Raw genomic sequence first — 25,938 nt, forward strand, 5'->3', positions numbered from 1 at the left:
ATCCTTTTCCTGAGGGACTTGTCCTCTTTTTTTGCATTTTCATGTTTCTATCACTTTCTTTCTGCCTGAAGAACTCCCTTCACATAATCTTTTTTTTTATTATGTTATGTTAATCACCATACATTACATCATCAGTTTTTGATGTAGCGTTCCAGGGTTCATTGTTTGCGTATGACACCCAGTGCTCCACGCAGTCCGTGCCCTCCTTAATACCCACCAATGGGCTAGCCCACCCCCCCACCCCTCTAGAACCCGGTTTGTTTCTCAGAGCCCATAGTCTCTCATGGTTCATCGGCCCTTCGCATAATCTTTTTGTTTGTCTGAAAAAGTTATTTCACATTTAAATTTTTTTTAATTTTTAAAAAACTTTTTTGAAATAATTTCAAATTTATAGGAAGGCTGAAAGAATACTACAAAAAATCCCATATGCCCCATACCCAGATTTATTAATTTTTAATAATTTGTCATGTTAATGTTATGATTTCCAGAATGCTTTGAGAGTAATTTGCAGACATCACATTCCTTTACCCCTTAATACTTCAGTGAATAGTTCCTGAGAATAGAGGAATATTCTCTTATATAGTAGCTGTTAAATTCAGGAAATTTAACATTGACACATTTATCTAATCTAATTCATATTCCAATTTTATCAGTTGTCACTGATTTTTTGCCATTCCTCCCTTCCAGAATTACGTATTGCATTAATTGTTATGCTTTGTTTTTCAGTATTCTTCCATCTATTATTGATTCTCAGCCTTTCTTTCTTTCTTTTCTTTTCTTTCTTTCTTTCTTTCTCTCTTTCTTTCTTTCTTTCTTTCTTTCTTTCTCTCTTTCTTCTTTTTTTTTTTTTAAAGAGAGAGAGAAAGAGCTCTCACGTCGGGGGGATGAGTGAGGGGAGAGGCAGAGAGAGAGTTTAAGCAGGCTCCCCGCTCAGCACCGAGTGGGACTCGAGGCTTGATCCCATGACCCTGCGCTTGTGACCTGAGCCTAAGAGTTGGGCGCTTAACCGCCTGAGCCGTCCAGGCACCCCGATTCTCAGCCTCTCTTTGTCTTTCACGATAAAGATATTCTTGAAGATTAAAAGCTAGGTATTTTTATAGAGTATCCCTCAATTTAGGTTTCTTTGATGTTTCCTCATGATTAGATCAGGTTTTGCATTTGGAGCTGAAATACTATATGGATGCGATATTGTTAGGATTTCAGATATGGAGACACATTGTGTCTATCTGCTCCTTCCTGGTGATGTTAACTGTAATCGCTCATTTAAGATATTGTCCAGTTTCTCCACTGATAGTTACTACTTCTTACTTTTGTAGTTAATAATACTTTATTGGATAGATAGCTTGTAACTATGTCACATTCTAATTCCTTATCAAAATTACTCACCATAGAGTTAGCATCCATACCAGTCAGGATGCTGTCGGGAAACAACACGGCAGTGATCATGTGCACAGGGAAAATTTAATATAAAGAAACACTGAGGGGCGCCTGGGTGGCTCAGTCGTTAAGCGTCTGCCTTCGGCTCATGTCATGATCCCACGTCCTGGGATCGAGTCCCGCATCGGGCTCCCTGCTCCGCGGGAAGCCTGCTTCTCCCTCTCGCACTCTCCCTGCTTGTGTTCCCTCCCTCGCTGGATCTCTTTCTGTCAAATAAATAAATACAAATCTTAAAAAAAAAATCATTGACTGGTAAAAGGTGGGTAACTACCAAAAAAGTTGAAAGAGATCCAGAAGTAGCAAGCGGGGAAAAAAAAGCAGCTATTACCTCATGGCTGAAAGAGAGGACATATTGAAGGGACTGAGGATTTAGAACCTATCTCTCTCCCTCCCCTGCTCCTGGCACTCCCCCACCTCTGCCAAAAAAAGAAAGAAAAAAAAGAAAGAAAAAAAAGAAAGAAAAAAAGACTGGGGACGCCTGGGTGGCTCAGTCGGTTAAGCGGCTGCCTTCGGCCCGGGTCATGATCCCAGAGTCCGGGGATCGAACCCCACATCGGGCTCCTTGCTCGGCAGGGAGCCTGCTTCTCCCTCTCCCTCCCTCTGCTTGTGCTCTCTCTGTCAAATAAAATAAAAATCTTAAAAAAAAAAAAAAGACTGAATTCAGACTTTTTCAAAGAGGGTGTGGCTACCACAGGGATACCTGTCAGCTGCTGGTCGGGACAGGCCAGAGTTTGCATAGAAGTGGCCACTGGGTGGAGAGAGTGTGGCCTGAGTGTGTGACTATAGTTGGTCCACTGAGGTCAGTTGAGGTGAGTGCGACCGGCCCTTCCAAGCACCAGCCCGCTGGCTCTCAAGCTGAGTGACTGAGGAAGGACTGCTGCCCCAACCTAAGTGCCTTCCTGGGGTTAGCACATCACGGTGCCCCCTCTAGCGCCCTCTATTGACAAAGCCTCACATTGACCGCCGGCAAAGGAGAAAGGTTTGCAGAGTGAGAGGCTTGGAGCCGCACTCCTAGACAAAGGATCTCTAAGGCAGAGGGGAACTGCACCTCTAAAGGTTTGAGGGCTGGAGCTGATGTGGTGTACATTGATTGTCGCTAGACGTGGGCAACCAATCTGGCCACCGAAGGGTGGGGAGTAAGACTGGGTTGATTGCATATGAGCACTTTGCCATTATTTATTCTTTTAAGGCATATGTCAGATGCTTCATATATATAGCCTCCACTCCTCATAAAAACCCTGAGAGATGAGCACTACTAGCTACATTTTACAGATGAGGAGACTGCGGTTCAGAGATGTTAAGTAACTTGTTCAAGACAGTAGAGTAATGGGGGTCAGAATTAAAATCCCTGTCTCCAGGGCTGACATTCTTGCTGGACCACCATACTTTGGATTTAAATGAGTGTGATTCTCTTATAGGCCTCACCGTGTGGATGCCTCCAGGGCAGAACCAAAGTTGGGTTCGTGAATTAATTCTGCTTGGCTTCTCCAGTGACCCCACATCCAAAAGAGTCTTCTTCATTGCCTTCCTTCTCCTCTACCTGAGCTCAGTCCTGGGCAATGCGCTCATCATCACCCTGATCTGCCTGGACATGCAGCTCCTCACGCCCATGTACTTCTCCCTCTGCATCGTCTCCCTGCTAGATATGAGCTGTGTCACCACCACCGTGCCCCAGATGTTAGTGCATCTCCTCCTTCACTCTCAGACCATCTCCTGCGCTGGCTGTTGGCTGCAGCTATATGTGTTTGGTGCCCTGGGCCTACCTGAGTGTATTTTCTTCATAGTTATGGCTTATGACTGATGTGTGGCCATCTGCCACCCACTGCATTATACGTCATCCTCAGCAGGGACCTCTGCACATAGCTGACAGCTGGGACCCGGGCCTGTGCTTTCTTCTTCTCTCTGATCCATACATTCCTCACCATAAGGCTGCCATACTGTGGGCCCAACGTGGTGAACCACTACTTCTGTGAAGGCCCCTCAGTACAAAACTTGGCTTGCATGGATATCAATCTCATTGAGATGGTGGACCTGGTCATCAGTGTCTTCATGGTTGTTGTCCCGCTATCCCTCATTCTGGCCTCCTACATCCGTACTGGCCAGATCATTCTCAAGATCAAGTCCACTCAGGGCTGCTGCAAGACTTTCTCCACCGGTGCTTCCCACCTGAATGTGGTCACACTTTTCTATGCTCCAGCCGCGTACATCTACATGAGGCCCAACTCCGGCTCTTCTCCTGAGCGGGACAAGCAGATCTCACTCTTTTACAATGTCTTCACTGCCTTCTTCAACCCTGTGGTCTACAGTCTGAGGAACAAGGACATCAAGGGGGCTTTTCTCAAAGTGATGGGTGGGGAAGGGTGGCCTGGTGAACTGGGAGACAGGAGAGGCCTGAGGTAGAGTGTCCAATGCTGAGGAAAAGGACAGCTTTCTAATGTATGCAAACAATATGGTGCATTGGAACCAATATATCCCCTTGTCAGGGGAACGAATGTGGTACATGAAACCACCATGGCTGTCTTGCTGAACTTGCTACATTGTGGTGCAGTGACAAACAATTCCATAATCTTCCTGGCTTACAACAGCAGAAGCTCATTTATTGCTCATTTTCCATGTCAGTTGTAGGTGGACTGTGGCATTCTGCCATTGGATTCTTGGATCCAATCTGAAAAAGGAGGCTCTATCTGGAATTTCCCATTCTTACGACAAAGAGAAAGACACATGATGACTCTTAAAGCTTCTGCTCAGAAGTGACACACATCTCTTTGCTGATATCCTACTGGCCAAAGCAAGTCACATGGTCAAGCCCCATAGCAAAAGGGCAGGAAGTATTTTCTTCCCACAGAAAAGTAACACATGTCACATGGCAGTGGGTATGGATATATAATTCTTCTATAGTGAAGGCAGCAATCATGGGGATGATAATATAATCTACCATAATGGCCCTGGAATAAATAGGATACATGTAACGAACATGAAACATGGTAATTGTTAAGTGACATGGTACATAGACACAGTAGAGGGCCAAGATGATGTAGGCAATCACAGTGGTACATGTAAACAGTGAATATATGTAGCCAACATTAAAAATTAAGCCACTGGAACCAAGTGACTCACAGACCTGACTTGGTGCATAGAACCAATGTGGTTCATGGAGCTAATGTGGTATACTCCGCATTGTGATGCAGAAGGACACAGAACCTGACATTAAGTGACCTGGGTTCTAATTCCAATGTTGTAACTTGTTTTATGACTTTGGGCAATTCATTTTCTTTCTCTGAATCTTAATTTACTCATCTATAAAATGATCATCTTAAATGTAATGGTATCCAAGACCTCTGCATTTCTAAAATTCTATGCCACAGTAAGTGTAGACTAAATGAAACTCAAGTGCAATAAACTTGAGAATGCACGTGCACGTGTGTTGTCCTTTGTAAACCACAGCGGGCAGCACACATAGCAGTGACTCTCATTCTTTCGAGGGATCTAAATGACATATGAAGCTAAGAATCCTGGCATGGGGCCTCAGAGTTAGCATGAGCATCCAGCTTCCTTTCAGACCTCATTGGTGGCCCAAAGGCCTCAGGGATGAGTCGATGATGTTCCAGTATTTCTTGAACATCCATTATGGCCAGCCTTGGGGAAACCAAAACAGATTATGTGGCGAGATTTACAGTCATGAAATTACAATGCCAAACCCAATGCCACAGTGACCCTGAAGGGCTGATGACCTCATAGGAATGAGGTTTTCTCAATGGGTGTCAGACATAGAGGACCAGACTATTTCTCACCCTACTTCCATCCACCACTGCATACCCCAGCACTTTGTAAGCTCTCCAGAACTTGGAGTCAGGGAGAGGGAGATAGAAACCCCAAGAAGATGAATATTATTTCTCCCATCACTGGAATGATAGCTCAAAATGGAAATTAAGCTCAGTTACTGAGCAATGAAGTTACAGTTGTCTCGGGAAACAAGTCGTTTCTGTAATAGAGAAAAATGGAAGGAAACCTACTTACTGAGACCTGACAGGTTAAGGCCCTGGTAAGGAATTAAGGTTTAGCTGATACCTGAGGATGATAGGAGTCACCCATGCAAAGAGCCAGGAAAACGGCATTTCAGACAAGGGGATATTAGGGATAAAGTCTCCAGGTCAGGAAAGGACTTCGCATTTTCCGAAGAGCTGGAAGAAGACTCCTATGGTCACAATAAAGTGAGCAGGAGAGGTAGAGATGACATTGAGAAGTAGGCAAAGGACAGTCCTAATGAGCCCTGTAGAAAGCGTTTACTGTATGGTCAGTGCGGTGGGAATGCTTGGATTCTTATTAGGGAGCGGTGCAGTTTTAGGGGTGATGAACTCCACTGTGGGAGTGGCTTGGGGTGACCAGAAAAGAAGTGGGAGAAGAGGTCATTGGGATGAGAATGTCTGGGAACTCACAGGTCAGAAGTGAGAACAAAGAACCTCCTTTTTAGAGAGTCACAGGGGTCTGGTGCCCCCAGGGAGAATTCCAGGTTGAGGATACTGAGAGGGGCAGTGGCTGAATATGGGGCTGAGATGGCAAAGAGAGAGAGAACTGGGGAAAGGGAGAAGTGGGGACTTGGGTAAATGGGGCTGATGAGAAGAGTCTGGGAATAATGAATGACTAGAGAGTTCTGGGTTTCTGAGGTGATAGAGATTTTGTCTCTAGAACTTAGGTGCTAGTATTGTCCTAAAGCATTTACTCAGAGATGAAGCAGGGCTGAGCTAGGCAGGGTATTTGGGTGGGTGGGTATAGTTGCACCAATGGACTCCAGTACCTGGCATGACAAAGTTCCAGGCAGTAGTTCCAGAGGGCTTCAGGCAGAAAGTGAAGGGTCCCATGGGTTTTTGAGGCGTTCCTTCCCCTTGTGGGGGACGGAGTAGGGAGCTATGGGGCTGGTGGAAGGTACTTGGTAGCTGATGAGAGCTTCCTGCTTCTGGCCTTGTGGGGAAGTGGGCTGCTTCAATAATGGGGGAGAAGTCTTCCTCGCTGTGGAAGTTTCTTCCAGAAGGTGGGAAGTCCACCTGATGGCTCTTTTACTAGACATTCAGGGACCAAGGTAGTGGAGAGGTGAGTCTTGTGGCTAAAGTGTGATGAGGTTTTATTAGTTTCTCTACAAGGACAGATTGCTACAGTTTGTAATTCAGGTGATAATAGATTTTATCTTAACAATGATGAACAACCTGTATTTCTAAGCATCAGGGGTGAGGGATGGGGTGGAGGAGAGGTGGTCACATAGTATTTTCAGAAGAATGGCTTGGGAGACCTGATGAGGGGTTGGACTGAAGAACACTTACTGAGGGAGATCTGGGCATGGTTTATGAAGGTGCTCGTCTTGGATGGTGGCAATGAATAGCGAGATGCTGAAAGATGTGACAAAGAAAGAAGGAAGAATACTTGATGGCTTGGTGTGTTGGTGAAACAGAGAAATCGAGGAAGGTAGCAAGGTTTTATTTAAGCCAGATTTCCCACCGTCTCTACTTCCCTATAGTTCACTGATGGGAGCCAGTTGATTGCCCATTGTCATTCCTGGATCCCTGGCACTGCTGAAAGAAGTGACAGCCCCTGTCCTGTTGGAATTTGGTCTACAAACCAGCACAGTTCGTAGGAGGCAGATATGTATTTAGGGATGGGATTAGAAATTATTGTTAGGGACGCCTGGGTGGCTCAGTTGGTTAAGCATCTGCCTTGAGATCGGGTCATTGTCCTGGGGTCCTGGGATCAAGTCCTGCATTGGGCTCTCTGCTCAATGGGGAGCCTGCTTCTCCCTCTGCCCCTGCTACTCCCCCTGCTTCTGTTCCCTCTCTCACTCACTCTCTCTGTCAAATAAATAAATAAAATCTTTAAGAAAAGAAATTATTGTTAAATAAATTCTCTGTTAAGTTGGGTCTCAATGAGGTTGTTTTTTGTTGTTGTTGTTGTTGTTGTTGTTGTTGGTTTTTATTCCCTTCCCTGCCAAGTTTCCTTGAATTTTCCCTAGAGGCAACACTCTAGCATAGATTTTTTTCCTAATCACCTGGAATATTTTGCATCCTGAAGTCTAAATTTCCTGTATTCCCTCTCTCTTCCAGAACTCCCCCAGTTCTCTCTAACCCTTAATCCCGCAACACTGTTCTCTGGCCTAATCAAATCCCCTTGTGCTCCCATTTCCTCCCATTGTACCACTATTATCTTGATGTAGCCTGGAAAGCATGACCAACTCCCATAATATTTCTACTATCCATCCTTTGCCCATGTGATTTCGGGGTTTGGTGTGTCCTGTCAATCCTTCTATGTGGTATCTGCTTGCTCTCTCCCAATGCCCAGCATCTCTCCTCAAGCCCCCTTCCTTACCTCTTTCCGAAATATGTTCAGCAAATGTCCTATAACCAGCTGTGAAATGTGAGGCCAAATATTATTCTTCCAAATTCAAGTTATAGTAATAACTGCCATTAATACCACAATTATTATTACTTATCTTGCTGAGTTCAAAGTACCTTCAATGATATCTGGTTGGGTTGAATCTGTATTACTTTTGTTGGAACCATTACTGTTTTATTGAGGACTATTAGTTAATGATGGTTCCATAATTCTGAGGTTAAAGAGGCCTGATATTAATCACAAGCTGGCATAATAGTTTTGAATTTCCTTTGTGTTCAAAGCGAGAATCTGACAGTATTTTTCTAAGGCATCATTTCACTGAATAACCTGTCACTTGTATCCATTAGGTGATTTAGACTTTCAAATTCAAAGCCAAATTTGGAAAAGGAATAGCTGGAATAGTTCTGTGGACTGTGGGAATTCAGAATCATGACAAGGATAAAATGAATGCCAGGAACTCCTGCCTCTTTTCCTCTTTTTTTTTTTTTCCCCCCCGCTGGTGGTAGAAAGAGTGAAAGCAAAATTGGAGGAGATTTTGTGGTCAGTAGGGACTCCTTGTGACAGCTTACCTTTCTGATTCAGGCTTCATGGAAGTGTTGCTTGCCGTTCTTGCTACTGGAGTATTGCCTGCCTTTTTTGGTATGATAGGCACTGGGTGGTCAGTACAATTCCTGAGATTCTGTGGAGCAACTTTTCTGTGTCTCCTCCAAGGTGCTGGAGAGTCAAAGGGGCCACAGCTATGGGTGAAAAGTTCCGACACTGGTAAGAGAAGCCAGCACCATTATGGTCATTATATCTTGCCATTCCTGTCAGTATCCTCTTGAATCAAGTACTCTAGTAACACCATTATTACTCAGTTTAGATTTGAACAAATGTTTATTTAAAAAGCTCTACCATGTGAGAAAATCAATGAAGGTATCGTTGAGGAGTGTTGGCTGTTTGTAATCAGGGCCTCTACATTTGGTATCTTGAAAGGGTGTCATAATTTTTCTGTAGTTTTGTCCATTCAGATTTCATGAGCTTCTTGGTGACAGACCCAGATTTACTAAATCCACACCAGAATGAAGTATAAACAAATGCAAACCTCTTCATTTATAATGTTAGCTATACTTTCCAGAGAACAGAGTGGCCCCTCTTTTGAAGTTGAAATGGTCTCGATCAGTTGCTTGGTAATTGTGGTATTAAGAAAGAGAAGTAGAGCATAACAAGTAGAATGGCAATGTTCACGTAAAGCGTGTTACGCATCAAGCACTGTTTTGAGAACTTTACCTATGTTAACTTCTCACAGCAATCTTACAAGGTGATGGTTTGCTGCAAAGTATGAGCTCTGACCCAGTGTGGTATGGTTTGGGTGATGTTTCATCTGTATACCAAGAGGCCCCTCAAAATATCTCTTCACCACAGCAGGGACTCTCCATGTACCCTGGGACCCACACTCCCATGGAAGTGCTGGATGAACAATGACCAATTTCTGAATCCTATTTCTAAGGCCACTTTTCCTTTCTCCTGAGACTATGTTTCTTTGGATCTGTTCATGCTCCTGATTGAGATAAAATAAAGTCACTGATATGGGTCCTGTCAGTCTTCTTGTCCTGGCCATCCTAAGTTGATTTAATAGGCTCAAACCTCATGAACTCAGTCATTTGATTAGCAAATGTTAGTGATGCTTTGTTTGTGCCAGACCCTTGGCTGAGCCCTGGGAAACAGAAATGAATCAGACATAGGTCCTGACTTGGCACTCTGTCTACAGTTGGTTCTCTTAATGTTTGAAGGTAGCTCAGCTACTGCAGCCATCAACAAGTCCCACCCAGGCACCTACCTTACATATTATCTCCCTTATCAGTCAGTGATTCTTGCCTATCCTGTGGGTAATGGGAGGGAATGGGGTGGAACTTATGGTTTCAGTTCTGATTGTGGCCTTCTGTGCTCCAGTGGCCTCACTCAGAGGCCCTGCCCCAGCCTGTTAACTTGAGGAAAGCCCTCTTCACATCTTTGTTTCTAAGGCTATAGATGATGGGGTTGAGAAAGGCAGAGATAACATTGTAGAACAGAGCCAGTTTCTTGTCCTGCTCTGGGGAGGCATTGGCCCCAGGATTCATGTATATAAACATGGCAGGTCCACAGAACATGGTGACCACAATGATGCGGGAAGCACAGGTGGAAAAGGCTTTGAGTCGACCCTGGGTTGAGCGGATCTTCAAGATGGTGGCAAAGATGCAGACATAAGAGGCCAGAATGAAGGAAAGGGGTACCAGGAGAAGGATGAAGCCCAGGATGAAATCTGCTTGGTCATTGAGGGATGTTTCTGCACAGACCAGCTTCAGAACAGCAGGGACCTCGCAGAAGAAGTGATTGATCTCATTGGGGCCACAGTAGGGCAGGCGCATTGTGAAGACAGTGTAGACTAGGGAACAGCTGATTCCCCACAATCCACAAAAGACCACCATTGCCCCACACAGCCATGGAGTCATGATAACCTTGTACCTGAGTGGGTAACAGATGGCTACATATCTGTCATAGGCCATGACAGAGAACAGCCAGCCCTCAGTGATGCCCAACACCAGAAAGATGTACATCTAGGCCACACACCCGACATAGGAGATAGTTTTCTGGGGCAGATCAGATGTATCAACATCTGGGGCACAGTAGTGGTGACATAGCTCATGTCCAACATGGAAAGGACACTGAGGAAGAAGTACATGGGTGTGTGGAGGCGGGAGTCCACGTGAATCAAGGTGACAATGAGCCCATTGCCCACAAGTGTAGAGAGGTAGAGAAAGAGGAAGATGTTGAAGAGGATTACATTAATGTGGGAATCCCTGGAGAAGCCCAGAAGGATGAATTCAGACACAGAGCTGTGGTTGTCCCAGGGGAAGTTCTGCATTTTCCTTCAGCTGCAGAAAGAGAAATGGAACTGCTAGTGACCCAGCATAGGATGCACATTCAGGGACTATGATCATTCACTTGTTGACAAGGTCAGTGGTCACTTGGATACTACTTGGAACTAATATGAGGTCAGAGACTGAGGTCTAGCTGGGGCGAGGCTAAATTTGGTGGGGAGGTGGGGAGGGAAACCTTCTTCGAATTTTCTGTTTCTCAGGCCCAAATCTTTTTTTAAGACTGCCAGAGACTCATTTTCTTCTATCTGCCCAGCAAGGCCACCTGCTTTCTTGTCCTTCAGGAGCTACCATCACAGTACATTGCTTGGTGTTCTTCTCCCCTAGTCCTGGCTATAGAGTGGGATGATGATCTGAAGCTCTCCCATCCCTCTTCTCAAAAAACAAACACTCAGAACCCTTTCCTTTGGTGCTTTAACCTTCTGATCATTACAGATATATAGAGGGGGTGAGTCAGAAATGTGGGAAGATATATGAATCCAGAAATGTTAAAAGTTTTTAGAAAAAACCCATGTCTGAGTTTCTTGAATCTTTTGGATCTCTGGAAGCTTCCTCACATGTGATTTTATTTGAGATGAAGTTGTTCACCACTCTGCTTCATCCTGGCTTTACTCACAAATGAAGGGAAGGGTCTTCCTGCTTGACCCTAAAACTATAATAGAGGCAGAATAATAACTGGTTTTTTTTTGTTATTGTTTCTTGCTTGTTGTTTGCTTAAAGGCAGCTTCAGCATCTCTGAATCCCTGCAGCCTAATGGGAATACCCCTCCCAATGGTAATCTATCCCTTGGAATTCTTTCTTTCTTGCAATTGAGGTTTCTGACTGGAAGGGAGACACATTTAAAGACTGTGCATGGATTTAGTTTATATCTTAAAAGTTAGGGCCGATTCCTTGATTGTGGTGCCATAGAAGGTGGCGTGTTCTAGTGGAGCATGGGATTTGGAATCAGAAGATTGGACTTCAAGTCTTGGTACTTCAACTGTGACCCTATTCACCTTATTCAAGTAATTTAATCTCCTTGAACCCCATTTCCTTCTCTGTAAATTCTATGTAATACCTACCAGGAAGAGATCTCGTGAGAAGTAATACATAATAGGTGTGAAGCACCTAGCACTGTGACTAGCACAGAGCAGGAGCTTAGTAATGTAAGCTCCCATCAAATCCCCTTCCTCATGGTGTCATTCATCAAATGGTCAACAAACACTGAGCACCGTCTACCTACCAGGTTCTGTTCTAGGAGCTGAAGAGACAAGGACAAACAAGTTATATTCTTAATCCTCAGGGAGCTTACAGTCTGGTTGGAGAAATAGTGGAATAGAGGCACAAACCAGATGCTAATGTGTTTAGCACCATGATGGAAATATGTGCTAGCAGTCAAAGCTCTGTGCTAAGCACTAGGGATAGAGTAATAAAAATCTCTGCCCTCAAAGACCATGCATAGGAAGGAGACTGGTAAACAATGAATGGCAGTCAATCAATAAGTGCTGGTGGAAGTAAGTACAGGGTGTCACACGAGTCCATTAAAGAAGCACCTAGGTAGCCTTTGGGAGTTAGACTTCACCAAGAAGAGGATACATGATGTGAATCTTAAAAGATGAGCAGGAATTAGCTAAGCAAAGAACTTAAGGAAGAGTTTTTAAAAAGATGGAATAACAGGTGCAAAGGACCATAACTAAGGGAAAACTTTGTGAAAACATGGAGCACAAGCCATAAAGTCTGAGCGTGGGCTAGTCTGCACAGGGCAAGAGGGGAAAGATTATAAAGGATATTATATATCTTGTTAAAGAGCATGGAGTCGATCATTTAGGTCATGGCAAGTTGCAGATGAGTTTTAAGCAGAAAAGAAATTCACTGAGACTTAGGTTTTAGAAACATCACTTCTTGGGTAGAAGTTAGGAGAAGGCATTGGAGGAAGACTATTTGAGGGGTATGGGAAAAAGGCAGAAGCAACGTAATATTCTAGACAACAAAGAAGAGAAGAGAGATTATAGAGAGGTATAGGAATTTTGAATCAACAGAACTTGGTATCTGAGAGATACGGAGGGTGAGAAAGAGGGAGGGGACAAACATGAGCTTGAGGTTTCAGGCTTGGGATACATTTCAAGACAAAACCTGGGCAGAGGTGGAGGAGGGAGAGATGGCATGGGTCAGGAAGTGGCCGGAAGGTAATGATTAACTCTGTTATAGACATAGAGCTTGAAACATGGGGTAGCTTTGAGGATCTGACCATCAGAAAATAGGACAGATAGCCTTGAAACTCAGGAAGGAGATCTAAGTGGAAGATCAAAATTTTGGAGGTAGTCAGGCTTAAAATGGATGAGAACTACTCAGGACACCTTCCGAGAAAGAGCAAAGGATCAGAAGCTGCAATCTGGAGCATGAGAGATCAGCAGTGGAAGAGCCAGGGCTTGAGCCAGAGCATCAATGAGGCAGGGGAACTTGGTGCCACAAACTGAGGGAGTTGGCATCTTCAAAAGGGCATATGGTACCAGAAACTACAGAGAGGGCAGGAGGAATAAAACTTTAAAAATATAATAATGTGGAAATTATTCTTGGCTTGGAAATGAGAACTGTTGGTGGAGTGATGAAGGCAGAAATCAGACACCAGTAGGTTTTGAGAAGTGAACTAGGCTGTAAAGTGGAGTAAGGAGAAAATATCTAAGGTTAGGACATAAGGTGGAAGAAGCATTTTGCTTGTGTTCCTGTTTTTTTGTTTTGTTTTGTTTTGTTTTGTTTTGTTTGTTTTTTTTTAAGAGAGAAGGGAGTTCAGAATGTATATACACTGCGGGGGAAGCCAAAAGAGAGGGAGAGAGAAGTGACATTGCAGGGTCTCTGAGCAATTGGGCAGCTATAGTACTAAGGGCACAAGTCATGAGAGGCGGCTTTAGGAAGAGTACAAATGCAAGGGAAGGAGGTAAGAATGAGTTGGATACAGATCATTTAACTGTGACCACCGGCAAATTCAAGATATCTTCCCATGGACCAATCAGTCTTATGTGTTCTTCCTTCACAGCCTCTCATATACATGGTGAGGAAGACAACCTAATCCAGTGGTTGAAAGTAGAATTTCAAGTCTCAAATGGATAGAACAAGAAGCTGATGTCAAGAAAAGAAATGTTGTAGCACAAAGCTAAAATTCTCTGTCCCTTCCTTGGATTCAAGCCAACCATAACAGGTCAGGTGCGGCAGCAGTTCATTGGGCAATAACTGAGGACTGAAAGTGGATCAGTGTAAGGAAACTTTCTACAAAGTCATTGTGAATGACATCATTGAGAAAGGATGCTGACAGATCACGAAAGGATGCTGACAGGTCTTGGAACTTCATCTGCAGTAGCCAGACTTCATGTGGGGCATCTATCTCACTTCTGGGGCCACATTCTAAAGGGAGTGTGGATATGTTGAAACAGGTTATAAAGAAGGGTCTGGAAGCCACATCATTTGAGCAAGAGTTGAAGAAATTGGGGATGTTTGCCATGTGGAATGAAAGGTCAAGGGCATTCTGGAAGCTGAGGGCCAACTCTCTAAAAGGGTTTCATGTAGAAGACTTATATAAGACTTGTTCTGGTGGTCTCAAGAGTACAGTTGGGAGTTACACTAGGGAGGCAAGATCCAGTGTAATGTAACCAACTTACATTAGTGAGGGTAGTCCACAGATAAAATCAGCTGACCTGGAAGGTTGTGAACTTGCTGACCCCATGAGACGATCAAACAAAATGTCAAAATGCTAATGAATCATTGAACATTATATCAAAAACTAATGATATACTATATGTTGGCTAATTGAATTAAAAAAATAAAGTACACAGTTATATTACAAAAAAAAAAAAAGTCAAAATGTATTGTGACCAGTCTGCTGATTGGGCAGGAGTGTCTCTGGTCTACTCTATCTGGAAGAGTTGAAGACTTTGCCATGCCTCTGTGCTCTCCTTCCAGCTCCACCTGGACCTGATGTCTGATGCCTGGACAATTGCAGTAGGCTCTCAGTAGGCATCCCATCCCCAGTCCTGGCTACATACTCAGTGACCAGAATATGGTACAGAACTGAAGAAAAGAGGAGTGTAGAGGGAGAGGGGCTAGAAGGGCCAGGAATAGATGAATGGGGGCTCCAAGCCCACTGTGAGATTTCTCTGCAGCCATCCCAGGGCCTGGCCTAGAGCTGTACCAGAGAGGAATGACAGGATATTAGTATCCTGTTTAGAAGCAATCACCCCCCTCCCTTTCCCAAATAAGCGCATTACAAATTTTCCCAGTTCTAACATCTCCCTTCAGCTCCCGTCTTCTATAACTTGTCATCCCCACTCTCATCTCTCCTACCAGGGCCTTGTCCTATATTCTTTATGGGGAGCCAACTGCTTCAGCTCCATAGCAGCAAGCCTTCACTTCCTTCCACCTCTATCCCCCTCAACTGAGAAGTACACCCAAAGGACAAATAAGGAGGAAGAGAGAAAGACAGAGACAGATCACTGTACAGAGAGAAATCACTAACACAGATGGACTGAGGTCAGGAAGCCGAGCAGATGCCCAGGAGGACCTGAGGTAGATGGAAAGCAGGCAAACAGGCATCCAGTGAGACAGGCGAGGACAGGCAGGAAACACCGGGCAAGGATGCCCAGGGATGGGACTGCGTGGCCCAGGCCCCTGCCTCTGCCCCTTCCCTCCTTACCCGGCACTGGGCTCAGTGTGGGATAAGCTGGGAGCCCGCTGGGTCCCTCTTTCATATTCTGTTCCTGATCCTCAGGGAAGACAAATCAAGTAGCTTCTTAATGAGCCTCTGTGTTGTGGGATTCTCCAGGGCCCGTCGCAGCCCCCCCCCCCCCAGTCCCTCACCACACTTCACCTCCCCAGACTGGCACTCAACGGCTACAACGCCCGGGTCGCCTGACCCTCCCAGCTCAGTAACCCCCTGCTTTCTGCAGCCTTCCTTCTACTCCGCCTCGGAGTACAAGGGCACAGATGGGTGGATGTCAGTTACCGTAAGTACATGCATTGAGAAGTGCAAGAGGTGAGGATCAGGAAGGCAGGCCGGGGAAGACTTCGAGGGACCATAAAGAATCCACAGGGGTTTTGAGAAAAGGAGGATAGCAAGGAAGGGTTCTATTTTGCTCTCCGTCCCCAGGAACCTGCTGCACTCTCTCCATCATGCCCTGCTGGGTCCTGGCCTATGTTGTGTTCTGACATCCAGTGCCCCCAAAGGCTGTGGCTCCCTGCAGGGAAGAGAACAGGCTCCCCAACAATTATGAGATTTTTTCACAGAACCTGGCTCAGGATGAAACAATTGATAAATATTCCACACGGGAGCAAAGCCCTGAGCAGTCGGAAGGCCTGAGCTCAAATCCTGGTTCTGCCACTTACTCATAATGTAGTATTGGACAAGATACCAGCCACCCTGTACCTCAGTTCTTAGACCAGTAAAATGGGGCAATAACAGTATAGGGTAGCTGTGGGGATTAAATATGATCAGGTATGAAACAGATGTAGTAAAATACGCATATCATTTATGCTTGACATGACTCCCTAGTGTAAGTTACACGGTTGATCTGCTTGTCCGACAAACGTATATTTTCACAACGAGACTCAGAGTGATCAGGCACCACAACATTTCTTTCTCATCCACCAGCTCTGCTTCTTGCCTGGGGCAGGACACACAGCAGGTACCTCATAATTGTGGTCAGAATCTCACCCAAGCATAGGTGGGGGAGACAGCCCCTTGGACAACAGAAGGTGAGAAGTCTGAAGTAGCCTTCTTTGATTTGAAATCACTGTCACCGGAGTCAAACATTAGTGCTACTTGGAGATGGCAAATGGAGTTGTCTTATTTTCAAACTCTGGTTGGTAGCAACTGCCTAGAATACTGGATCAAGACAGATGCCAAGACACCTCGGGCTCACTGAGAAAGACAGCCATGATTGATCAGTAACATCTGCCGTGAGCACCGGAGGGAGGTTAGTGGAACATGTGGTAGGTATTCGTATGGTGTTTCAAAAGCCCCCTTCAAGTTTTCATCATTCCTTCTATTAGTATATGCAATTCAATTCAGCAAAGCGAGTCCCCTATCTGACACTGCCTGTGCTTTATCCAGGGGAAAACCTCAGCTGGCTTTCATCCTCCTATCTGCAAACTCCCCCTTTATTTTTGTTGAAGAGAAAGAAAAAGAAGGCATTAGTTATGTGAAAGAGAGCAGGGAGAGGGGAAAATCACTCTGTGGCCCCTTTCCCTGCCAGTTGCCACCCATTTCCTTCCTCCCCTCTGGAGGCAGTCTCCTAGGGAGAGTGGGGTGCACTTCCTTTCCTCACTTGCTGTCCTACATTTCTCTCCCAAACACACTGCAGTCAGGCTTCACCACCATCATGTCACTATGCCTGTTGGTTTATCAGTGGTGGCCAAGAGGCGATCTCAGCTTTTAATTAAACAGAACCAAGGTTTTCTTCCCTAGTGAAATGATTCCTCCTTTGAGCACTAGAACCTCCAAACACACCAAACCCAAAGTTGCAGAGATAGGAAGCAGAAATTCCTCCGGAGTGTTAATTCATATATTAGAGAGAGGGACCACTCCCATCACACCTGGATCCGTGTGTCCCTTCAGAGGAAGATGGTACCATTTAAACCATGATTGCTGTTTTAAATCATAAACTGCATTCCTTACGATGGCACTAGAACCCTACAGGATGTTTTCTCCCACATGGCACACTAACTGAGCCTTCAGTAGGTAACTCCTACATCCTATTAGACCCAGATATTTCTGGGTGTTTGGGCACAATGGGAGACCATTGAGTTTTGTGAGTGTAAGGTCACTGTCATATATATATATTTTTTAGTGAAGTGTGTCTCTTGGTCAGAGACGATACTGCACGGGATATTATGGCAATAGATAACGCACTCTGTAAGACCATTAGTGGTGGATTGTCAGAGATGCTTCAGGCAGGAAACCTGAATATGTGTTTATCCCTGGAACTACAGACTGCAGCCCCTTCATGATGGAAAGTATCTAATGTAATTTATGTGTCACCAGGTAACTGGCAGCTCCCTCAGGGAATGGTACCACATCAAAGGCTCAGCATCTGTCTCTGCAGCTGGGGTCCGGCACATAGCAGTGGCAATGGCCAACTCAGCCTTGGTGAGGCTGACTCCATGTGGCTGAGTCCTCACATAGCCTCTGTCATGCTGCAATGGCTGCTGTGTGTGGTTCAGGAGAGAGGTTGACCAATCTACAGGTGGATCATCTAGTCCAGCTGATTATAGAGAGATACCCCCACCTCGTCCCCGTAGTGGATGCTCACGGTGCATATTTATGTAGCACATGATTATCTTCATATTCTGGGTCTGAGAGAGGCACATCTACATGATGTCCTCTAGACTCCATGTCATTAATCCTCCAATCTTTTTCTTTCCAAGTTTCTGGCCACCCTTCCATCCCATTAGAAACTGCCCACGAAATAGTACATAGCCACACCTTAGGGCATCTCTCATTCCCTATAAAGCAGACAGCCAGCTATACACATAATATGTGATTCCATTTCTATAAGATTCTTTTTTTAAAGATTTTATTTATTTATTTGACAGAGAGAGAGAGCGAGCTCAAGCAGGGGGAGTGGCAGGCAGAGGGAGAGGGAGAAACAGGCTCTCTGATGAGCAAGGAGCCCGATGTGGGGCTCGATCCCAGGATTCTGGGATCATGACCTGAGCCGAAGGCAGGTACTTAACAAAGTGAGCCACCCAGGTGCCCCAATTTCTATATGATTCTTGAAATGACAAATTAAAGTCATAGAAAACAAGTCAATAAGTAACAGGGTGAGAATTGCAGGCAGGGATGACTACAAAGGGGTAACATGAGTGTCTTTGTAGAAATGGAAAAGTCTGTGATAAAATGTCATAAAGCTCATACTGGTTTGCTAGGGCTGACATAACAAAATTCCACAGACTGAAAGAGTTAAACAAAGGAAATTTATTTTCTCACGGTTTTGGAGGCTGAAAGTGCGAGACCAAGGTGTTGGCAGGTTTGGTCTCTTCTAAGGCCTCTCTCCTTTGCTTGCAGACAGCTGCCTTCTTGCTGTGTCCCCACATGGTCTTTTCCCTGGTGTGTCTCTCTGTGTGTCCTAATTTCCTCTATTTATAAGGGCACCAGTCAGGTTGGATTAGTGCCGACCCATATAGCATCATTCAACTTTAATTACCTCTTTAAAGGTTCTATCTCCATCTGAAGTTATATTGCAGATTAGGGCTTTGACATACGAATTTGGTGAGGGAAAGGGGAGATACAATTCAGTTTGTAACAAAACTACCAAAAAAGCTGAATGCAGATAAAAAACTGGTGAAATCTGAATAATGCCTTTGGTTTAGCTTTGTAGCCAATGTTCCTTTCTTAGTTTTGATAATGTACTATGATTATGTAAGATGTTATCATTGAGGGAAGCTGGGTAAAGGGCACACCAGGACTCTTATGTACTGTTCTTGCAACTCCTTGTGCATCTTAAATGATTTCAAATAAGTTATTTTAAAAATAGCTCCTGTGCCCTGGTAAAAAATGAATAGCTAACTATGAGTCACCTATATGACTAGGTAAACGAAACAACCCATCATAAACTACATTACCATATCCACTGAGCCATCAACACGATCATGCACAGAATTCCATTGGATGGGTTATGTTTTAGTGTAATGTCTAAGAAATCTTTACCTAACATTAGGTCCTGAAGATTTTCTCTATTTTTTTTCTAAGAGTTTTATAGTTTCACATTTAACATTTAGATCTATGATCAATTTTAACTTAATTTTTGAATAAGGTACGAGGTTTAAATTGAGATTTATCTTTTCCTCTATATGTCCAATAGATCCAACACCATGGGTTAAAAACACTATCCTTTCTCTATTCAGTTAGTTTTTCTAGTTTCATTAAATATTAGTTGGCCATACTTCTGTGGCCTACTTCTCATCTAATCTATTTCATTGGTGTATATGTCTGTCTACCAATACCAATACTGCTGATTATAGCACTACATAAGTCTTAGAATTGGATAGTGGTTCTTCCATCTTTATTCCTTTTTTATTTCAAAATTGCTTTAATCTAATGCTTTTCCTTTTTTAAAATTTATAATCAATTAATTAACATATAGTGTATTATTAGTTTCAGAGGTCTTCAGAGGTAGAGTTTAGTGATTCATCAGTCGCATATAACACCCAGTGCTCATTACATCAAGTGCCCTCCTTAATGCCCATCACTCAGTTACCCCATCCCCCCAACCACCTTCCATCCAGCATCCCTCAGTTTGTTTCCTTTTTTTTTTCTAAAGATTTTATTTATTTATTTCAGAGGATGAGAGAGAGCTTGAAAGCACAAGCAGGGGGGAATGGGCAGAGGGAGAGGGAGAAGCAGACTCCCCATTGAGCAGGGAGCCTGACGCAGGGCTCAATCCCAGGACCCTGAGATCATGACCTGAGCTGAAGGCAGATGCCTAACCAGGCACCCAGGCACCCCCTCAGTTTGTTTCCTATAGTTAAGAGTCTCTTATGGTTTGTCTCCCTCTGTGATTTTGTCTCAGTTTATTTTTCCTTCCCTCCCTCTATATTCCTTTTACCTTTTTATATAAATTTTCAGATCTACTCACTCATATCAACAAAAATTCCTGCTGGGATTTTGATAGGAATTGCATTAAACTGTAGAATAATTTGAGGGAAAATTGGCATCTTTGCTATGTTATATTTTTCAATCCAGGAACATGAAATGTCTCTCCATTTATTTACTTCTTTGATTTTTTTCATCAGTGTTTTACAGTTCAGCACGGATACTGTACATGTTTTGCTAATTTATACCTAACTATTTAATTTTTATGAAGCTATTGTAAATAACATCATATACTTTTAGTTTCCAATTATTCATTGTTAGTATATAGAAATATAATTGATTCTTGCCTGTTAATCTTGTATTCTGTAACATTACTAAATCCATTAATTAGTTCTAAGAGTTTTTATGTAGAATCCTTGCTTTTTTTCACAAGGACAACTAGGTTATCTGCAAATAGAGACAGTTTTATTTCTTCCTTTTTTATCTTTTTTCTTGCCTTATTGCACTGTCTAGGACTTCCCGTACTACTTCAAATAAGAGTGGTGAAAACAAGCATCCTTGTTTTAGGGGGAAAGCACTTGGTCTTTCACCGTTATTTATGATGTTAACTGGAGGTTTTTTGGTAAATGGTCACAGAGAGTAAATTTCCTTTTACTCCCAATTTGCTGAGATTTCTTTTTTTGTTTGTTTGTTTGTTTTTTCAAATTATGAATGAGAGCAAGGACATTCCAAGTCACATGCATTTGAGCCTTATGAAAATATATTTGAATGACATGTTTGTGGTTCTTGTTGTCAAAGGGACTGAAGGCCAACATAAGGGTTAGACTCCTTAAGATCTCTCCCAGCCAAGTGTTCTATGTGGGGCAAGGAGGAAGAAAAAGTTTTTTGTTTTTGTTTTTTATTTTATTTTATTTTTTTAAGATTTTATTTATTCATGAGAGACAGAGAGAGAGAGAGAGAGAGAGAGAGGCAGAGGGAGAAGCAGGCTCCCAAGGAGCAGGGAGCCCAATGCGGGACTCGATCCCGGGACACTGGGATCATGACCTGAGCCGAAGGCAGACGCTTAACATCTGAGCCACCCAGGCGCCCCGTGTTTTTGTTTCTTAAAGATTTTATTTATTTATTTGACAGAGAGAGAGAGACAGCTAGAGAGGGAACACAAGTAGGGGGAGTGGGAGAGGGAGAAGCAGGTTCCTTGCCGAGCAAGGAACCCGATGTGGGGCTCAGTCCAAGGACCCTGGGATCATGACCTGAGCCGAAGGCAGACACTTAACGACTGAGCCACCCAGGCGCTCTGGAAGGAAAAGTTTTTATCTGGGATGAAAATAGTTTGGAAGCTTCCTGAAGAAGAGACCTGCATGAGTCCCTTATAGATGAGCACGGAGATAGTAAGCAAATGGAGGAGAGAGCTCTCTGGGTGGAACAGCCTATGCAAAGACCTGAGCAGTCAGGACTGGAGAGGGATCATGCCAGGAGGTGGGTACATTGAGTGGGCCTGCTATGTATTTCTACTGCTTTGAGAGCTTGAAGAAAGAAGCCCCATTAGCTTCAGAAGATGATCCTCAATTGCCACCTCTAATGACCCAGAGCAATTTTCCTAACAAGCCCCAAAGAAACACAATCAGCATGTCTTGCTGACAATTCTTTTTTTTTTTTTTCTCCAGATAATCAAGGCTCCTCTTCCCCAAGGGTTTCTCTCCTTAGAGGCTGTGGCCTTCAGGCAGGGAAACCTTAGGACTACAAACCCTTCCTTCCTCAGAGTTCCATATCACTCTTAGAGGTCCCATTCCTTTAATGCTTGGGGAATGCTAAGAGTGCTCTAGGCTGGCAATCCCCCTAAATTTATCTTCTGGAGAAAGTTGCTAATGAGCAAAACTCACTTGTAGCATTTAGTAATCTTTTGGGCTTTCTTAACATCCAGACGATCCTTAGTTGACAAATAAAACTTGTTTCTAAGCAGTGAAGAGCAATTGGAATATTTTGTTGATTCAATCTTATTAGAAAGATGTGTAGAGAATGGTTGACTTATAAAAGGTTCATCTTGTACAGCCTTCTGGAAAACAATTTAATATTTGTCTGAATTCAGAGTGATAGAAATTTGATTTGCTTTGAAAACATTAGAAATATTTTAGTTCCTGGTTAATATGGTAGCTGATGTGATTGTGTCTCACTAATTTTGATGTGTGTGTGTGTGTGTGCATATGTGTGTGTGTGTGTATGTGTACTGAATGTATGACTCTGTATGTGCAGTCAATTACCATCATGAGTATCCAACCCATACATCCTGACCTCACAATAAGCCTGATCTTAACGTTTACAGTTGACAAATACAAGCTACCATTAATAACTTAATGAACATTTTCTAAGATATCTAGTTTTGAAGGCAATGACTCTCTAATGATAATTCATATAATTATTTAAGTTTTGAGGCCTCTTCCCATTTGAACTTAAAAATAATTTTATATTATAGCCAGAGTCAGATATGGTCACTATCTTCATTTTAAAATTTAGGGGACCAGGGGCACTGAGGTGGCTCAGTCAGTTAAGCATCTGACTCTTAATTTTGGCTTAGGTCATTATCTTGGGGTCATGAGATTGAACCCTGAGTCAGGCCGTGAGCTCAGCAGGGAGTCTGCTTGAAATTCTCCCTCTCTGCCCCTCCCTCCACTCTCTCTTTCTCTCTCCCTCTCAAAAATAAATAAATAAATCTTTAAAAAAAAAACATAAAGATTAGGGGGACTGACTTCTGGAGAGATTAGATGTTTTTCCTGTTCTCAACAAATTAAGGCAGGACGAAAGCTCAGGGCTCTTCCCATTGTCCCCCTGGTCTCTCTGGTGGCAAATGAAATTTAAGAGTAAGTTTGTTGTAGAAATCAAGACACTCTCTTGTGAATAAAAGTCTAGGTTGCTGGAAGCCATAGTTGTGGTAGGTATAATGAAATGAGAGAGAGACCCAAGAAAGTGAAGAGGAGCTGAAAGAAAAGTTGGAGAGATTACAGACCAAGGACAGAAGTGGGGCTGGGAAAAATCACTCAACAAATATTATTGAAAAGTTAATAGTCAACAGCACAATGCTATTTACTTAGGCTATGGAATGCTGGTGAGGAAGATCTAAAGTATCCAATAGAGCTCTAGACTTCATGGATCTTACCTTATAGTTGTGACATAGAATGATAATCATAAGTGTACATTTTCCTTGATACCATCCCATCCATTATCTCAGCTGAGCCTCAAAAATCTCTATTAACAATTCAAGAAATAGCATAATATAATAGATAAGAGTCTGGGCCCTGGAACCATACTACCTGGGTTCAAATCTCAGTTGTGTTACTTTTTAGCTGGGTGGCATTTAGCAACTTTCTTAATCTTCCTGTGCTTCAGTTTCTTTATCTGTATGATGAAGATAATAATACCTACCTCTGGAGTTGTCATAAGAATTAAAATAATAAGTACATATAAAGCACTCAGACAGTAACATTATATGCAAAGTGATCAATAAAGTCAGTTATTATTACTTAAGCGCAATGAGTATCATGAAAAACATTTTACAGATGTGGAAATTATATCTCAGAGAAGTAAGGTGACTCTTCCAAAGCCGCAGAAGGTCAATGATGTATTTAATCTTTGAACACAGTTCTCCCTGAGTCCTTTCCTAATATTTCCAGTGGCCAAGTTAATGCAAAAGTGGTTTTTTTCTAGATATTTTCCTCACCCGGGGCTCCTCATCCAGTCCAATGACTTCAGTGGAAGTGTGGATGGAACAGACAGAGATTAGGGTGGGACAGACAGAGATCAGAGACCAGGGCACTGTAGGCAGTCCTAGTCCATGGCCTATTGACTGTCCTCACTCATTCCAATTAACTTGAGGAAAGCCCTCTTCACATCTTTGTTCCAGAGGCTATAAATGATGGGATTCAGAAAGGCAGAAATGACATTGTAGAACGTGGCCAACTTCTTGTCATCCTCTGGGGAGGCTTCAGAGCCAGGTTTCATATACATACATGACCATGCATGGAATACAGAACGTAGTGACCACAGTGATGTGTGAGGCACAGGTGGAGAAGGCTTTGATTCATCCCTGTGTGGAGCGAATCTTTAGAATAGCCATGAAGATGTGAACATATGAGGTCAGGATGAGAGATAATGGGATTAGGAGCAAGATGAAACCCAAGATAAAGTCCACTTGGTCATTGAGGGATGTGTCTGCATAGGCCAACTTTAAGACAGCAGGAATTTCACAAAAGAAGTGATTGATTTCATTGGGGCCACAGTAGGGCAGATTCATTGCAAAGACTGTGTAGACAAGGGCACAGGTGAGACCACAAAGGGCAGAGCTTACTGCCAGGACTACACACAGGGTTTGGCCCATCTTGACCCCATAATGGAATGGATAGCATATGGCAACATATCTGTCATAGGCCATGGCTGCAAAAATCCAAGTCTCAGTGATGCCTAAGGTCAGGAACATGTACATCTGGACCACACACCCAATATAAGATATGGTCTTTTTCTTGCTTATTAGATGGACCAACATCTGGGGCACTGTGGTAGTGGCATAGCTGAGATCCAGTACAGAGAGGATGCTGAGGAAGAAGTACATGGGGTGTGTAGGCAGACATCTACTCTGATCAGGGTAACGATGAGCCCATTGCCCAGGACTGTAAATAAGTAAAGAAAGAGGAAGAGGAAGAAAAGAATCCAGTTGGTCCTGGGATTTCTGGAGAAGCCCAGGAGGATAAACTCAGTTACAGAGCTGTCATTTCTCCAGCCTCAGCTATGCATGGCCTTCCTTCTGAGGAAAGAATAGAACATATTCCTGAATCCCTTGCAGTCTCAATGAGAGGACACCACATGAGATCCACAGATGCAGGCTGTGGATGCAAAGGCATCTCAGAGCTAAACTATCAAACCAAGTATGCGCTTCCATGCCCAGGGAACATTCTGTTCCAATTGGCCAACTGTTGCTGCAGGCACTTAGTAGGGATTCTATAGCTATGTATTGGTTTGTCTAACTAACTAACTGTGATAAAATTCCAAGGGTGCTGTGGAAGGAATTATACCAGCAGAAGTCTTATTTTGAAGAACACACACACACACACACACACACACACACACACACACACACACTATAAACCAAAGTATGGAGGCTAGAAAAATAAAAAGTTTTACAGTAAACCAAAAAGTTGTAAAGGTTTCTGTAGTTTTCAAAATCATTCTTTCAAATATCAAGGCTAATAGGTGTTGCAAAGGACAGTGTACATGTGAAACAAATAAAACCCTTAGCTGCTTCTCTTTGCCTTCTTTCTCTCTGGTGCTATACCTTTGAAAACCCACATACCATAAGTTTTCAGGGAAAAAAAGTTTCAAATAACCTTTTTGGGGAAGAGGAATCTTTCCCCTAAAACTTTTACCTCCTTTTATAGCCCCACCTTCCAGGCCTACCTGCAGTGATTACAATTATAAAGAACAAGTTGGCAGGTAAAGATAGGCAGAGACTCAGCAATTGAAACCTAGAGAAAACGTCTGTGTCCCTGGCATTTCTCAAGAAAATGAAGCATATTTACTTGGGAATTAGGTGCCTGTGTGTCTGGAAGCTTTTCTTAAAAATTAGTAAGGGCTCCTTCACAGCCACATTGCTCCCAGGAGAGAGTCAGGTGGCAGGTGAGA

General features: G+C 43.4%; 1 protein-coding gene and 2 pseudogenes across 1 annotated transcript; 1 reads left to right on the forward strand and 2 right to left on the reverse strand.

The window, feature by feature from the left end:
- Positions 1-2,869: 2,869 nt before the first annotated feature.
- LOC113915097 lies at positions 2,870-3,809 on the forward strand (annotated as a pseudogene).
- Positions 3,810-9,752: 5,943 nt separating this feature from the next.
- LOC113911435 (olfactory receptor 15-like) lies at positions 9,753-10,699 on the reverse strand. Its single transcript, XM_035727321.1, is given in 2 exon segments — positions 9,753-10,432; positions 10,435-10,699. Coding segments are annotated over 2 exon segments (945 nt in total).
- A 13,403-nt stretch (positions 10,700-24,102) lies between these two features.
- On the reverse strand, positions 24,103-25,053 carry LOC113926846 (annotated as a pseudogene).
- Positions 25,054-25,938: the final 885 nt, after the last annotated feature.

Source organism: Zalophus californianus, chromosome 4 (assembly GCF_009762305.2).
Source record: "Zalophus californianus isolate mZalCal1 chromosome 4, mZalCal1.pri.v2, whole genome shotgun sequence".
NCBI classification, from domain to species: Eukaryota; Metazoa; Chordata; class Mammalia; order Carnivora; family Otariidae; genus Zalophus; species Zalophus californianus.